Source organism: Humulus lupulus, chromosome 8, assembly GCF_963169125.1.
Source record: "Humulus lupulus chromosome 8, drHumLupu1.1, whole genome shotgun sequence".
Taxonomy (NCBI): Eukaryota; Viridiplantae; Streptophyta; class Magnoliopsida; order Rosales; family Cannabaceae; genus Humulus; species Humulus lupulus.
In genome coordinates, this window is record NC_084800.1 from 22643737 (window position 1) to 22659610 (window position 15874).

Below are 15874 nucleotides of genomic sequence, written 5' to 3' on the forward strand. Positions count from 1 at the left end.
AACAGAGCACCAACTAAAGCAGTTGCAAAAACACCTTATGAGCTTTGGACAAGCCGAAAGCCTAGTTTAAAGCACTTTCACATTTGGGGATGTCCAACTGAGGCAAGGCCTTATAGGCCACATGAAAAGAAATTGGACTCCATAACAGTGAGCAACTACTTTATTGGTTAGTCTGAGCGATCTAGGGGCTATAAGTTTTATGATCCCACACTTAAAAATATTTTTGAGACGGGTACTACGACATTTTTCGAGGATGTTGAGTTTGGGGGGAGAAATAAGGTTAGAGATATTTCTTTTGAAGAGGAATTGGATTCAAACCCAATTTCTGCTATCACTTTTGACAATATTCAGGTTCCTACACCTATCATTGATCAGAAAGTGAATATGGAACCTCAACAAACCCCAAATGAAAATGAGGTAATTACTCCAGAAGAGCAAACTCAACAACCTCAAGAACCAGTGTCATTAAGGAGATCCACGAGAGAAAGGAGAAGTGCTATTTCGAATGATTATATTATATTTCTCCAAGAACACGAGGATGACAATGGAATGATGGAAGATGACCCAATCAACTTTCATCAGGCCGTGAAAAGTTCTAACTCTCAAAATTGGATTGAAGCAATGAATGAAGAGTATAAGTCTATGCAAGACAATAAAGTTTGGGAGCTTGTCCCATTACCAGAAGGAAAGAAACCGATTGGTTGCAAATGGATTTTTAAGACAAAACGGGATTCAAAGGTAATGTGGAAAGGTATAAAGCTCGTCTTGTAGCAAAAGGATATACTCAAAAGGAAGGGATTGACTTTAAGGAGACCTTTTCTCCAGTTTCATCAAAGGACTCTTTTAGGACAATCATGACACTTGTTGCACATTATAATTTAGAGCTTCATCAAATGGATGTGAAAACAACATTTCTCAATGGAAACATTGATGAAACAATATATATGATGCAGCCTGAAAACTTTGTGTCGGGAGATCCAAAGACGATGGTTTGCAAATTGACCAAATCCATTTATGGGCTCAAACAAGCTTCCCGTCAATGGTACCACAAATTTCATCAAGTGATTCTCTCGTTTGGTTTTAAGATGAATGCTGTTGATGATTGTGTGTATCACAAGTTCAGTGGGAGTAAACATGTTTTCTTGGTTTTGTATGTTGATGACATACTGCTTGCCACAAATGATATAGGCATGTTGCATGAAACCAAGAGATTTCTGTCAAGAAATTTTGAGATGAAAGATCTTGGTGACGCCTCTTTTGTTTTAGGAATTCAAATACATCGAGATCGTTCTCGGGGTATTTTTGAATTATCACAAAAGAGCTATATCGATAAAGTACTCAAAAGGTTTGGCATGCAAGATTGTAGACCAGGTGATACCCCTGTCGTTAAAGGAGACAAATTTAGTCTTGAGCAATGCCCTAAAGCAAGCCTTGAAATTCAAGAAATGCAAAAGATTCCCTACGCTTCAGCTATTGGGAGTCTAATGTATACTGTAATATCCAACATTTTCATAATACATTTATTTATAATAAATCAGAGTTTTAATACATAAAATGTACAAGTTTACAAATTTAAGAAATAGTAATGGAAAAACAGTGTTTAAAATATGATTTTATGTTTTTAATGAGATTAAAGAGAGAGAAACTTGAGTAGTCAAGTATTGGACCCAAATGTCATATAATTTTAATTGGGGATTTTTATAAAATTAAGAAAGTTTTGCTAAAGGGCTTATTTGAAAAGAATTTTAATATTTTGGGTCCAAGTGTAATTTTAAAAATAAAAAATAAAAAAAAAAGAAAAGAAAAGGCTTCAGCCTTTCTTTTTTACCCGAGTCTCTCTCTCTCTCCTCAGAAAACCTCTCTCTCTCTCTCTCTCTCTCTCTCTCTCTCTCTATCTCTCTCTCTCCTCTGCGTATTACTGTTGCCGACGACGCAGGAGTACTTTCCGGCCACCATTTTTAGCCACGCGCCGGACCGTTGGATTCAGAGGCCTCCGAACTATCGACCCACGCAGGAATCTAGAGCTCACTCGCCGATTAAACGCCTCAACCACTCGATTTAAGTTCGGCCACCCCGCGACTTCAAAGTTGCGATTCGGCCACCTCGGGCATCCGTTTGCCGATCCGTCACCACCATCGTGCTCCTCGTGTTGTGGGCTTCAAAACCCAATAACTTGTTCCTACATCTACCATAGTTGGGTGGTGGGCCCACCACGAGCCACCGCGATCCACCGTAGATCGACGGTCGAAACTTAGTGTTCGAGGTTCCGAAGTACGTTTTGAGTCTCAGAAAATCATCGTTTGACTTATTGTGGAACCTGATCATTTTGGTATAATTTCTTTAACCTATATATTGTGATTTAATTGTGATTGATTAGAGTAATTGTTATTATGTGTATTTATAGTATATAATTATATATTATTGATATATGGAATATTTTCTGTAATTTACTGGCTGTCTGGGATTATATATATTTTTTATACAGGTTTTGATTTTGGAATTGTCCACTTTATAGCCGTTGTGCTGTCTAATTTTCTAGAAAATATTAGATATTAAATAAAGTATAAAAATACATATTTAATTGATTTTATATTAATATGGAAATTATTATGATTAAGTAATTTTAATTATTATTGTTATTATTTTGTTAAGTAAATCAAGAATACAGATTCATATATATATATATATATATATGAAAAGTATGATTTATAGTAAACCTATTATCTAACCATTATTATTGTATATTAATATTTGAATATTAAAATAATATCAAATATTAGTTTCTTACAGTTATTGATATTTGTAAGACCAGTGAAGTTTGGAGAAAGTATATTTATTATATCACTGGAATTGATATTATGACTAATTAATAATAATATAAATATTTATATTTATATTATTATCATTATATTGATTATTACAACTTTATGTTAAAAATATGATTTCTTTTATAAAATGACTATTTGAATATATACATCCATATACGTATTGCTATTGAAGTATTTTGTTATTAATATCGAAATAAGTTTAATTATAGACGATAATTATTACTTTTGTTGGGATTATTATTATTATTATCATAAGGGTACATTATCTTATGAGCAAGGTTTAAAGCATGGTTTTATATGAAGAGTTATTTGCATTACGTTGATAATAATTTATTATTATCATTTATATAGTTTCTGGTATTATTAATATACACTATCAATAGTGTATATTTATGATTTTGATAGAATTTAATAAATGATGTGCCTTGAATAGGATTTGTATGGATTTGATTGATTGACTCTTGGTGAGGAATTTTAAAATAAGCTAAGGACCTAAGGTAAGTAAATCTCACCTTTTGTGCTTAAGTGTAAGATGCATGACTACATTGATTGTGTACATTTGATGAGTTAAGTATGGTATGATGATGATGCATATGATAAGTATGTGAAGAATGGTTATATGAACACCATAAGGGTGTTGTGTGATATGTAATTGATGAATTCTGTGATATGTGAAAGATGTCTTACTTGGTTAAGAATGATATGAATTATGTGCAAGTATGTGTTCTTATGTTGATGGATATGTGGATTACTCTATGTTCATGATTTGTTATATGTTATGATATATGAAGCGTTTAAGTTTTTAGGCTGGAAACCTTAGACCTGAGCCATAGCTCTACGTTAAGGTATAACAACGCCACCAACCCAAAGCTTCATGTATTATGACTAAAGATGTTTTGAGTTATATGAGATGTGATACAATGCCTTGATTGAATACCATCAACATGAATCATGAACATGAACATTGGCATTTCAGCATCAGCATGTATGCATGGCATGTACAGTTATGTGATACATTATTATGTGATATAAGACCATGCATATGAATATGAGAAAAGTTATGAAATGTCTTGAAAAGTTTTATGTAAAGTTAAACATTTTAATGACACAAGGCTTAAGCAAAGTGATAATAAGATGTTAAAAAGGGTGCCACTGTTTCGATGAAGCAATCAAGTAAGTTCAGTAAAGAAGACGGAGGTCTATTAAGGCTTATAGTGGCCGTCCACTAGTGTGGGCTAGGTCAGAGTTGACCGTTCAGATATGTTTGCCATGTTCCCGTCTTTCTCCTCCATATGTGTAATAAGTATGGCAGCTATGGCAACGATGAAATGAGTGTTATGATGAGCCTAGCTGAGATGATGGCTAGCCGGAGGAGAACCCATGGGACTCTATATGATATGTGTAACAAGCCCTGCAGGCATTGGCTGAATCAAACAGTGTGCACAAGTGATATTGGGCCCATAAAAATGTGAAACTAAAAGAAAGAGCATAAAAGTAAAGTTTGAAAGTGCATGAGCAATAAATGAAATGCATAAGTATATAAGTCAGCATATTAGTATATGTGCACTACAAACTCACGACATTCATGTGTATGTGTATGCATGAGATTTGCTTACTGAGCGTTAGCTCATTATGTTATTTTCCAACATTTTTCCAGGTGTGGCTTTAGCTGTTGAGCAACTTGTGGAGCACGGACTCAGTAGCAATGCAATAATGGTTTAGAGTTTTCATATGGCTGCCTTAAATTTAATGTATTCATACGTGTAATAATTTCTTCTAATAAGTTTATATAAAAGTTTTAAATTTTTCTGTATTTCTTCGTATCATTTTATTTAATTCTTTTGGTCAAGTGCCTTACATACTCGTAAACCCTAGAATTACGAGTATGTGGCAGACGTACCCTACCTTAGGGACGTTACATATACTCAAGTTTGTACGCGTCCGGATATAGCGTACATTGTTGGAGTGTTAGGCAGATACTTAAGCAATCCAGGAATTGATCACTGGAAAGTAGCCAAAAAGGTTATGAGATATTTGAAGAAAACAAGAGATTACATGCTCACATATAGGAAGTCAGATCACTTTGAGATCATTGGATATTCTGACTCCGACTTTGCGGGATGCCAAGATAGTAGGAGATCCACTTCGGGCTACATATATATGTTAGGTGGTGGAGCTATATCATGGAGGAGTGCAAAACAAACACCCATAGCTTCATCCACCATGGCAGCAGAGTTTGTTGCATGTTATGAGGCATCCAACCATGGTATATGGCTGAGAAACTTTGTCACCGGGCTGCGCATTGTGGATGGAATTGAAAGACCACTTAAGTTGTATTGTGACAGTAAGTCAGCTGTATTGTATTCCAACAACAACAGGAGCTCGACAAAGTCAAAACATATTGACATCAAGTTCCTTGTTGTAAAAGAAAGGGTACAGAGTGGGCAGATTTGTATAGAACACTTAGGTACAAACTCCATGATTGCAGACCCCCTTACTAAGGGTTTGCCGCCCAAGGTCTTTCATGAGCACACTGCTCGTATGGGTGTTTTAGAGTATGAGGATATCTAGATTCAGTGGGAGTTTGTCTTTATTATCCTTTGTGTGTTTTTTTTTTATGTGTTTCATGAAACTTGTATAATTGGATATTTTTTCTGATAAGAAATTATGTTATTCAGTTTATTTCACTTTGTACATTAAGCTAAAGTTTTGATCTCTATAAAGTAAAGTAGGACCAATTGAAAATTGACATGAATAGATCACCATGCATGTAATTTTCATACCACATTATCATGATTGATCTATGTCATTTAACTGTATCGATATATGTGACCATTGATGGGTTTAGTTGTGATTGATACAACGAAAATCGCTTTGATCCTATGTTGATATAGTTAATGGACGAGATTGCACATGTCTATGGTTATGATAATAAAGTTATGAGCTCAATACAGTTAACACATTTATATATATATACATATGTGGCCCAGTGGGAGATTGTTAGAAATTTATTTATTTAGGTCACAATTATATATATAAAATGTGTGTTGGGTCATCATATAAATGAGTCGAAAGTATGTGGTCTATTTTGGAATAAAGTTTATGACTTAAGGGCATGATTGTCATGATTTTAATATGTGGATACCATAAAGGCAATTTCTGATTTGATGAGGGGCCAAATTAGAAATAGTAAATAAAGATTAGTTACTGATTTGTCAGTTATTAATAAAGAGGTAATGGTCCTCAATTTACAGATCGTATCGTTTCACTCTTGAATCCCCATCATCAAGAGACAAAAGTTTCATGCAAAATTGGAAGATCATACCACTCTAAAATCGATTCTATGGACTCCGGTACGCTTCCGCTAATCTTTGACTATTTATTGTTTGATTCTCTTGAATTAATTAAGACTAAATTCAGATTACAATATTCTAACAATATAATTTTGGGGAAATTATTAAGGGCGACGTGTCTAAGATGATGATTGTTCATTTGAATTAAATATATTTATATATCTTTAACAAATGAAACTGTGCTAATTATTTTAAATACTATTGTACTCTCTCCATGATTCAAACAGTATCTAATAATATATATTCAGAGCCCTGCCTTCCCGGCCAAAAAAACACAAAAACACATTTCATCTCTTCCACTTGTTTTCTCGAGAAAATTTTAAATGTATCGTTATTGTTGTATTAATCTCTGGCAAATGAGTTGGAATTCTTAACTAGGTGAAGATCTACTCATTTTTTGTCAAAGTAAAGAAATTGTGGTCGAGCTTAGTTATTGAGAACCAGACTCATTTATTGTCAAAGTATTTATGGCACATTTATAAACTGTAATCAAAATCAGAACATATTAATAGTGAAATTAATAAAGGTAAAACATGAAAAAAAAATTATAATTATTATTTGAACAATTAATCATTTTGCTCCTCTACTTTTGCTAGTACTATGTATTTGTCCCTTTATTTTTGACATTGTCTTCAAATGTCTCTTAAATAGCAAAACTAGTCTTCTTTTACCCCTTAACTACTTCTCTTAATATGAATTTACCCCCAACCCTTTTGTCTATCATTAAATATCACATACATGATAAATTTATTTCAATTTTACCCTGTAGTTTTATTTTTATTATAAATTTGGTCATACAATTAATTTTATTTTTATTTATTTGTTACATAAGTTAAAAAAATATTTATCATTTTTTACTTATTTATAGGAGTTGATTATGTAGTTTTTTGTCAGATTATATAATTAATGAAAGGGTTAGAAAAAATTAAATAAAGATAAATTTATTAATGTATTTGTTAGGTATAGCCTATAAGTAACTAAGAAAAAGAATTGGAAAAATGTTGATTTGGAAAAAACTAAAATCATTTTTAAATTTATATAGTTTTGTGTTATTAATTTATTTATTAATAATAAAACTAAATGAATGATTGTTAAAATATTTATTTTTTCAAAAAAAATGTATACATTAATTGTATAAGTAAGATTAAAAAAACTTAAGCAACTTATAAAATTTTATATTATTTATTTGATTATTTATTAATTTAACTTTTTTAAAGGTAAATTAACTTTTATAATGGTTAATAAAATTATAATTAGTTTAATATATTTCATATTTTTTTTATCAATTTTAGTTAGTCATATATTAAACATAACCTAATAGATATATTGGTATAAATAATTTATAATATCAAATTTGTTAGGGGTAAAAAATAAAAAATTCTTGATAAAATTAAATTCATGAGAAAAGTTAAATTTAAGAGTAAAAATAAAACAATTTTATCAATGTATGTGATATTTAATGATAAACAAAAAGTTTAGGGAGTAAATTCATATTAAGAGGAGTAGTTAAGGGTAAAAGAAGATTAATTTTGCCAACTAGGGGGCATTTGAAGACTATGTTAAAAGTCAGGGACAAATGCAAACTACTAGCAAAAGTAGGGGAATTGAAAAATTGAAATTATTTTATCTTATTTACATAACCAGAATACACTCAATTGCCTTTTTTGCTTAAATATATATATATATATATATATATATAAAGTATTGTTTTTGTGAGATATATTTTTAAAAGATGAAATTGTTTTTTATTTTTTATTTTTAGAAAATAAAATAAAAAGAAATAAAAATCATTAATTACACTTACGATAATTTTTTAGGTGATTATGGGGAAAAGCATTCTCACTCATTTCCTCTTATTTCACTAAACACGTGGATGAGATTTATTACGACACAAATTATTCTCATTCAGTTTAAGTAAGCATGTCATTAAAGTAAAATTTTGACTTTGAACTACATTACTATAGTTTCCTTAAGCTAAATAAAAAGATAATTTTTTTCCCATCAATGATTTATATTAATTGTAATTGTTAGATCATAATTGAATGATTAAGATTAATTTGATAGTTGATTAAAAAAATTATTGAGTATTAATGAATGATGGGTAACGTGATGCTTACTAGTGCACATAGTATCTAATAAAGATAAGATATTATTTAATAACAAAATTTTTAATATAGTTATTATTTAATAATTATTGAGTATTAACTAATGATGCTTATTTTCTTAAAAATACTGTTAATAAAGATAAGATATTATTTAATAAAAAAAATTAGTATAGTTATTAATTAATTTCTAAAAATTAAACTTTATAATAAAAGTATTGAGTATGATTTTTCTTTATTCATTGTTTAGAAAGGCGCATGTTCTAAATAAACAAAATGGTTCAATTTGATTGTATTATGTTTTCTGAAATCCATCCGCTCAATATTATTGTAATTGAAATAACCAATTTATATATACTCTATCAAAGTAAGCAAATAATATATAAAGAGTCTTGAGAAATAAAATAATTTTAGTAATTCAATTGACTAGGTAATTATTAAATTTTGTTCTCAATTGTTCTACTTTATAAATAATTTTTTAAGTTACACTCTGGAATTTTGTCTTAATTGTATAATGATAAACCTAAAAAATTTATAAGTTTCATTGTGCTAATTACTTTGCAGTTTTGAGAGAATCTTTAAAAAATAATAATAAATATATTATTTATTTATAATGAAATTTTTTATATTTTTGTATAGGTTATTTGCGGTGAAAGTAGTTAAATTATTACGTTTGTAACTGTACGCCCTGGATTTCCCACGGGCTGTTTAGCAGGACGATCCTCGGGGAAAACATGATTTAGCCCGAGGCTCCCACAGGCCAGAGGCTTTATCTTCAGGACGGGCCCTTTCTAGCTCGAGGGGATGGAGTTTCCTGCTCCCTCTTGTTGTTCCAGGAGCTGGGAACAACATCCGGCGACCACTGACGGATCAGCTCGGGTTATGGATTGCTCCGGTAGCGAGCTTCTGAGGAAGCTCTGATCCTATGGGAAGTCAACACGCAAGATAAAAGTGCATAATCCTGCCATCACGTGTCCGATATCCCCCTGACTTCTCGGACACGCCGCAGGAACGTGCGTATTCAGACACCCACGGACGGGTTGGGCCGTGCGGCCCATTATCTCCTTCCATACTGATTAGACCACACTTGTGTGTCAGGTTTAGGAAGTAATCATGAATATCACAGACTTGATATGACAAATGGTAAGGTCACGGGATGACCTCCCTACCAATTTCCAGGTGCCTTCTCCTATAAATATGGAGACCCTGGGAATTGATAGGGGTTGGAAAAAATAGTCTTGTAAGAACTATATATTTGGTAAACCAATTACCCAGAAAAGATCAATAATATTGACTAGTGGAGTAGAAGGATTTTTAACCTTCGAACCACTTAAAAACGTGTTTAAGGTCACCTAGTTCTTTTCGCAAAGATTTCATATCTGCGGCGGTTCTACTTTTAAGTACTAATCTCTTTCTCTTCTTCTCTTAATTACCTGTTGCCGAAGAACCGCGTCAACAGTAACACTTAAGTACCCAATTTATTTTTTTGGCGACGAAAGTACATTCCGTTCATCTTTTGATGCAGTTTGGTACAACAGTCAATTTTTATCATTAAGCCCGTTTATAAAATGTAGGCAAAAATACACAATTAAAGGGATATTTGCGGCAAAAATACCAAATTTAAAAGATGTTTGCGGTGAAATACTAAATTTAAGAGATGTTTGCGGTGAAAGTATCCAAGTTATAAGCAAATTCACCCCATGTAAGCAAACTTAATAATGAAACAGACAGTTGTACTAAACTGCACCAAAACATAAACGAAATGTATTTTCGCCACCAAAAAAATAATTTGAATATTTAAGTGTTAAGAACTTTCGTCGCAAATATTCATTTTTGTATTGAATGTATTGTTGCTTCTTTCTTTGAATTCCTAAAATCACATTATAATTAATTAAAATATAGTACTGACACATGTTAAAAATAACATTTTATGCTCTCTTTTTTTTCTCCTCTATATATAGAGAGAGAAAATTACATAAATTATATATATGAATTTTTTTTTTAAATATACATATTGAATTAGCATAGATAATGTTACTTTTGTAATTGTGTTTTGTACATATTAAAACATTATAAGTGTAATTTTTTTTCTTTTTGAATTTATAAAGAAACAAAAAAAATTTCTTTTAATTTCTTTTAATTTTCAAATTTAAATTACATAAATACCGTTTATAATGTTTTTTTTATTGTATATGCTAAATTAACTAGCATATATTATGAATTATTAATAAATTTTAATTAAAATTATAAAAAATAATAAATAAAAACAGAGTTAACAAACACATTTTATGTTTAATTGTCAAATTTTTAATTAATTAAATAAAAAATTATTTTTTTAAATGTACCAAACAACGCCTAAATTATTTAAAATCTTAAATTGTTGTATATCGGATCAATATGACTTGTCCTGTTTTATGCTATAATATATATGGATCCGATCTAAAAGGTGTTTTAGTGTATAAATATATATATATATATATATTATACAATTGACAAAGTAATGTATAAGCAAAAGCTGATTGCATGCATAAAGCTGTTTCTCTGTAAATGATTGTTCTTGAAAGCATTAGTGTAGAGAACAACAGTATAAACAATTGCCAGACTCCAGTGCATTGTTGAGATCTGGCGGCTTTGTTCTGTTTTAATATATTGCCAAACTAAGATATATAAAATTTAATAAATAAACTTTGAATGATAATAAATTATGGATATTATTGTAGATATCACTAATTAATATGTTGAAACTAACAACTTGTTCAAGGGATTTCCATGGCATACACAATCTTCTTAAAAGATTTTCTTTTGTGTTCAATCACATATAAAAAGCAACAATGTCATAGACCTGATGTTAATAACTTTATGAGGTTTTGAAGTTCATGCTTGTAGAACTCATTCACCTACTTTACCTTTGTAACAACAACGATTATCAACAACATATCAGATAAAAATATACAAAAACCAGAAGCAGTGGCCTTACTTTGGCTCTCGCTTTTATTAAATGCCAACATCTCAAAGTAACAAGAAGCATCCATTTCCAAATTAACGCCTACCTTTATATTTTTACAACTCTATAGTTTTGAAAGAAAGCAAACTCATTCCAAATCGTGGTCTTTCTCATTAGCATCATTAACACCATTAACACCAGAAGTAAGCTCTGCTTCGAATGCCTTGGAACTTGAAGGCAGCCTCTCGTATATTCTTGATGTAGATGGAAGAAGCCTGCACCGTCCGAAAGTAAGACTCTGGCTGAGCTTCTCATAGCTCAACTTCTGCTGAACATAAACCAAAACTGCAAGAACAATTGCCATCACAACAATGGCAACGTCTCCAAACTTCGAGTAGAAGTCCATACTTGGATCAACAAACTCGTACTCTTCAGGGAAATAAGGAATGTCAGGACCTCTAACGTAATCATAGAGATGCGGAAGAAGTCTAACCAGAGTGATTCCGATGTAGTACAGCTTTCTAAGTGATTGGCAATCAATCTGCCATATCAAGTTGCCAATGACTTGTGGAAGGAGGAAAAAGTCTTGGACAAGACCAACATACTCTTCAAGCTCAGCTTCCCATTCACTCAGAACATGAGAGTTTTCTCCAATATATGCATAGCTTCTCGTTCTTTGGTCACCTCTCGTACTATGAAGGATCAGAACAAGTAGGTAGCCAATTAGATGTATCACTATGGTACTCAGAAGAACCTTCTTGTCACTTGGGACGCGATGAGGTTCAAGAGGAGCTCGTGTTAGCAATCTCACGCGAGATTTCCAAACTTTTTGACAAAGCCTTAGAGTCAGTAGCAACGAGGCCATGACAAGAAGTTTTACAGTGTAATCAAGTATGTGTGACCATCGGCTGCTTTCAAGATCATATGACGATTGGTAGGATTCAGAACTAGCCTTCTTGAAGAGAGCTTCGGCACCTGTGACAAGAGGAATACTGTACCCAATTGCTTGGACCCCAAGCATGACAAGAGACATGTATGGAACAGAGTCCGTATTCTTCTGAGTGTGAAACAATTGTGCTGTAATACAAGAAATCGCAAATGAAAGAGTCACAATCCTGAGGATTCCCTCGATTTCCCTACTAGAGAGCAGGTCTTCCCTCTGCTTCCTGTAAGTTATTGGGAAAGTTTGGAACTTGACTTGACTGAAACGAAGAGGGTCATCATCATTTCTTTGGCTGGTTATGGAAATTCTGGCAAGCGGATTAACTAACCAGCGAGATGTTGTTGGAGGATACGACACAATCACGTCAATCAAACAGTCCAACCCGGCTTCAAGATCCTGGCTTTCATGTAATATTTCCCAAGAGGCTCGCACATCCCTACAACCAACTAAGTACATTTTTCCAACACGTTGGTCATAGATACCCTCCACGAAAAGTACAGAAATATTACTGTACTCCTCTCCAGTGACTGTGAGCTGGCCTGACACATTCAAAAGGAGCTGATTCTCTGTGTATTCAGCCTTAGTGTGGTATGGAGTCTCAGTCTCCCCTTCAACAGCGCTGAAGTTGGAAGAATTTCGTGAAAAGTAGCGCCCAAATAGGGGGCCAACTGAGAGAATATCCATCTGAATATTTGTTCTTTGAAGCCGAGTTTTGGGAGTACTTGAATCTGGGGTAGCAGGAGTATGGAATGTGAGATCTTCTGAGAGAAGAGAAAGACTAAGTTTATAGTCTTCAGCATCTTCAAGTTTTGGGTATTTCAGCAATGATTTCTTGATCATAGTTCGAAGACTGAACTCCTCATTTCTTTCCAAGATAGCATCAGCTCTTGTAACTTTTGAGTAACTGTAAGATGGATGTGAGCCTCGGAAGTAGTTCCAGAGATCTGAAGGGTGGTTTATAAGCTTTTCAAATGAGAGAGGAAAGTACGATGGAGTGTTTGTCCTAATGCTTGAAAAAGTCCCATACATAATGCTTCTTTGCTTTACAGAAAATGAGGTAGGGATGTACAAACAGATCCGGGAATCGCAGTCATTCCCTTCAGGATCAACGATTCCAGGGCAACCAACCATGCAAAGCTGCCCACTGGTAGACTTCCAAATTCCATCAGCAGCAACAGTGAAGTTTCCAATCCCTGATCTCCTGGTGGCAGTATATGGACTCTCCGATGGAGGAGAGGCTCTAAATTCAATTGAAAGTCTTGCTGAACTGGTATTTCTAGGGCCATTTGATTGAACACATTTAACCAGTTTTATATAAAGACCAACACCTTTGAAACCACCATCTGTTTTGTTGATCTCTTTGTTTATCCCAAATGGACCCAACTTGCTACAAAATTCATCTTTCCCACTACAATTCCAGTTTGGCAGAACAGTGACAGGTTGATTTGAGGTGATCTCTTCAAAAATATCACAAAACTGATTCCCCTTGTAGACACTTACTCCCGGTATCAACAACGAGCTATCAGTTTTGTTATACGGGTAAGGATCACACGCTTTCGAAACCAGCCTATCAGAGGTGAATTCATAGATTGATGAACTTTCTCTCCCCAACTGTGACACTATGTGAACATCATCAAAGTACTTTTGGTTCGATTTTGCATTCAAACTCCTCATTTCGCCTTGGATTGCTCTGCTTGTCAAACTAAACTTCTTTGGGAAGCGAAGAACAAGCATAATCCTATCATCCTGCGACAAAGGAGGATGCTCATTACTATAAGGTAAAGAAGCATTCACCCATTCCCACGGATTAGCAGACTCCGATTCTCGAGATGGCAACATCGCATTCCCCAACATACAAACTACTCTTTCCCCACCGTTCTTTTCAGATTCAGTGTAAACCCCTTGGAATTCAATAACGAGATAAGAAATCCCCGGCCAAATTCGAAACTCGGGATTCACACCATACCCATAAGACTCACCACCTGTAGTAATGGCTAAGTTCAGAGTGCCACTGATACTAACAGACTTCTTTGATCGGTGGGCAAGGCTCACATCTCTAACCTGAAATGACACTAACTTCAAGGGATCACCATCCCGGTTTGATGCAGAGTTAAACAGCGTTGAGTCCTTCTCAATTCGATATCTGACATCAAACGGCATTATTGGGTTTTCACCCTTGACCTGAAACCAATCCCCCTTTTCCAAATATAGGTCTCTTTGAATACTATAAACTATATTGCCATCAGGTTTCAATTGAGAAGCAGAAGATAACACAGATTTACACTCTTTTTTCACATCATCAATTCGATCATAGTTATAGGGTACTGAAGATTCAGTTTTGAAATCAGGTTCAAATTCAGCTTCTGAAACCGCAATCGATGGAGCTGATGAAAACCCCAAACCCAGAAACCCAAACAAAGCCCAAGAGACAACAACAAAAAACGCTGCAGGCTTCATGCTTTTGTTACAAGTTTTTGTCACTTATTATCAGCTTACAGGTAAATTAATCCACATGAATAAACATACTATACATATATATATGGTACAAAGCCTTTTCTAGTGCTAAAAGGGTTGAACTGAATCGAAAGGCTTAATGGGTTATTGTAAATTACATAAATGAGGCATTTTACAGGAGAAAATGCTAACCTGAAATGAAGCGCTTAACCCAGAAAGAAGAAGAAAACCCAGTTGCACAGGTTTAGATCTTGATTTGATACTTGCGAAGATAGACAAAAAGAAAGTCTTTCCTTTTAAAGTATCTAGAAGAGAGAGAGACCACTGAAGCTGAAGTCGTGGAATTGTGTGTGAAGTGACTTTCAAAGTCGTTTTTATGTTCTTTTTACAGTTCCCAGAGCGTGTTGTTGCCAGCCGTGTACATTAAGTTACATTAAAGAAAAGTTGATATTTTGTTTTAACAGTGCAAAAAATTAATCATCTCAAACACTTATTTGGTCTAATATTCTAAATTTGTATTTTTTTTTTTTCTAATTGGGATTTTGTTTAAGTGCAAAACTTATTTTATTCTTGTTCTTTTATTGGATATGAGTTGTAAGTTCCTAGAGTTGACGTTGACTTTGAATCCACTTGTATTCAATTTCGTTTTTGTCTTTTTTTTTCTTCTTCTTTACGATGAAACAAGGACAACAAAAGTGTTAATAGTTTAAGAAAATTCGGGTTGGAAGAATTTTGTAAACTTATTTCATTACTTTGTGTTTTTGTAATACCAAAGTGACTCACCAGAGATAAGAAGGTTTTTTTTCAAGGCAAAACAGAAAATGAGAGGCATTTTGTAATCTTGAACCTGAACCCTAATCTAATATGCTCTAAATTTAGTATTTTGAGATTCGTAGTCCATGATTCAGCAACTGCTTCTTTAGGTTAAAAAAATGTATCACAAAAACAATTAATTGGTTGTTCAACTTTGGGAAGAGACAAGAATATGATATATATATATCATATTTCTTGTTCTTTATTTATTAAATCAGTGTTCAAAGAATCTTTTGTCAAAATGGAACATGTAAAAAAACAATTCTTTTAGGCAAAGTTTTTGTGAGTAGGATAAAACTGTATTGATTTGGTGAGTAGATTATTTGGATTAATTTTTCAACTTACTTTTTCATCATTTAACCAAATTGTAGGATAGTTTGTTTTATTTCAGTTCAGTCCAATGTTATTTCACTTTTTCAAATGTGAAGAATGGCTTA

The 15874-nt window shown here is 33.0% G+C and overlaps 1 protein-coding gene across 1 annotated transcript; it reads right to left on the reverse strand.

Moving 5' to 3' along the window:
* Positions 1-11100: 11100 nt before the first annotated feature.
* LOC133796327 (uncharacterized) lies at positions 11101-15007 on the reverse strand. Its single transcript, XM_062233797.1, has one exon. It carries the CDS (start codon positions 14625-14627, stop codon positions 11376-11378), a length of 3252 nt encoding a protein of 1083 aa, XP_062089781.1. The 5' UTR covers positions 14628-15007; the 3' UTR covers positions 11101-11375.
* Between the last annotated feature and the right edge of the window lie 867 nt (positions 15008-15874).

What these genes read in the sequence shown, in the direction of transcription:
- LOC133796327 (XM_062233797.1), bottom strand. Translation starts at nt 14,627, where the DNA reads ATGAAGCCTGCAGCGTTTTTTGTTGTTGTCTCTTGGGCTTTGTTTGGG.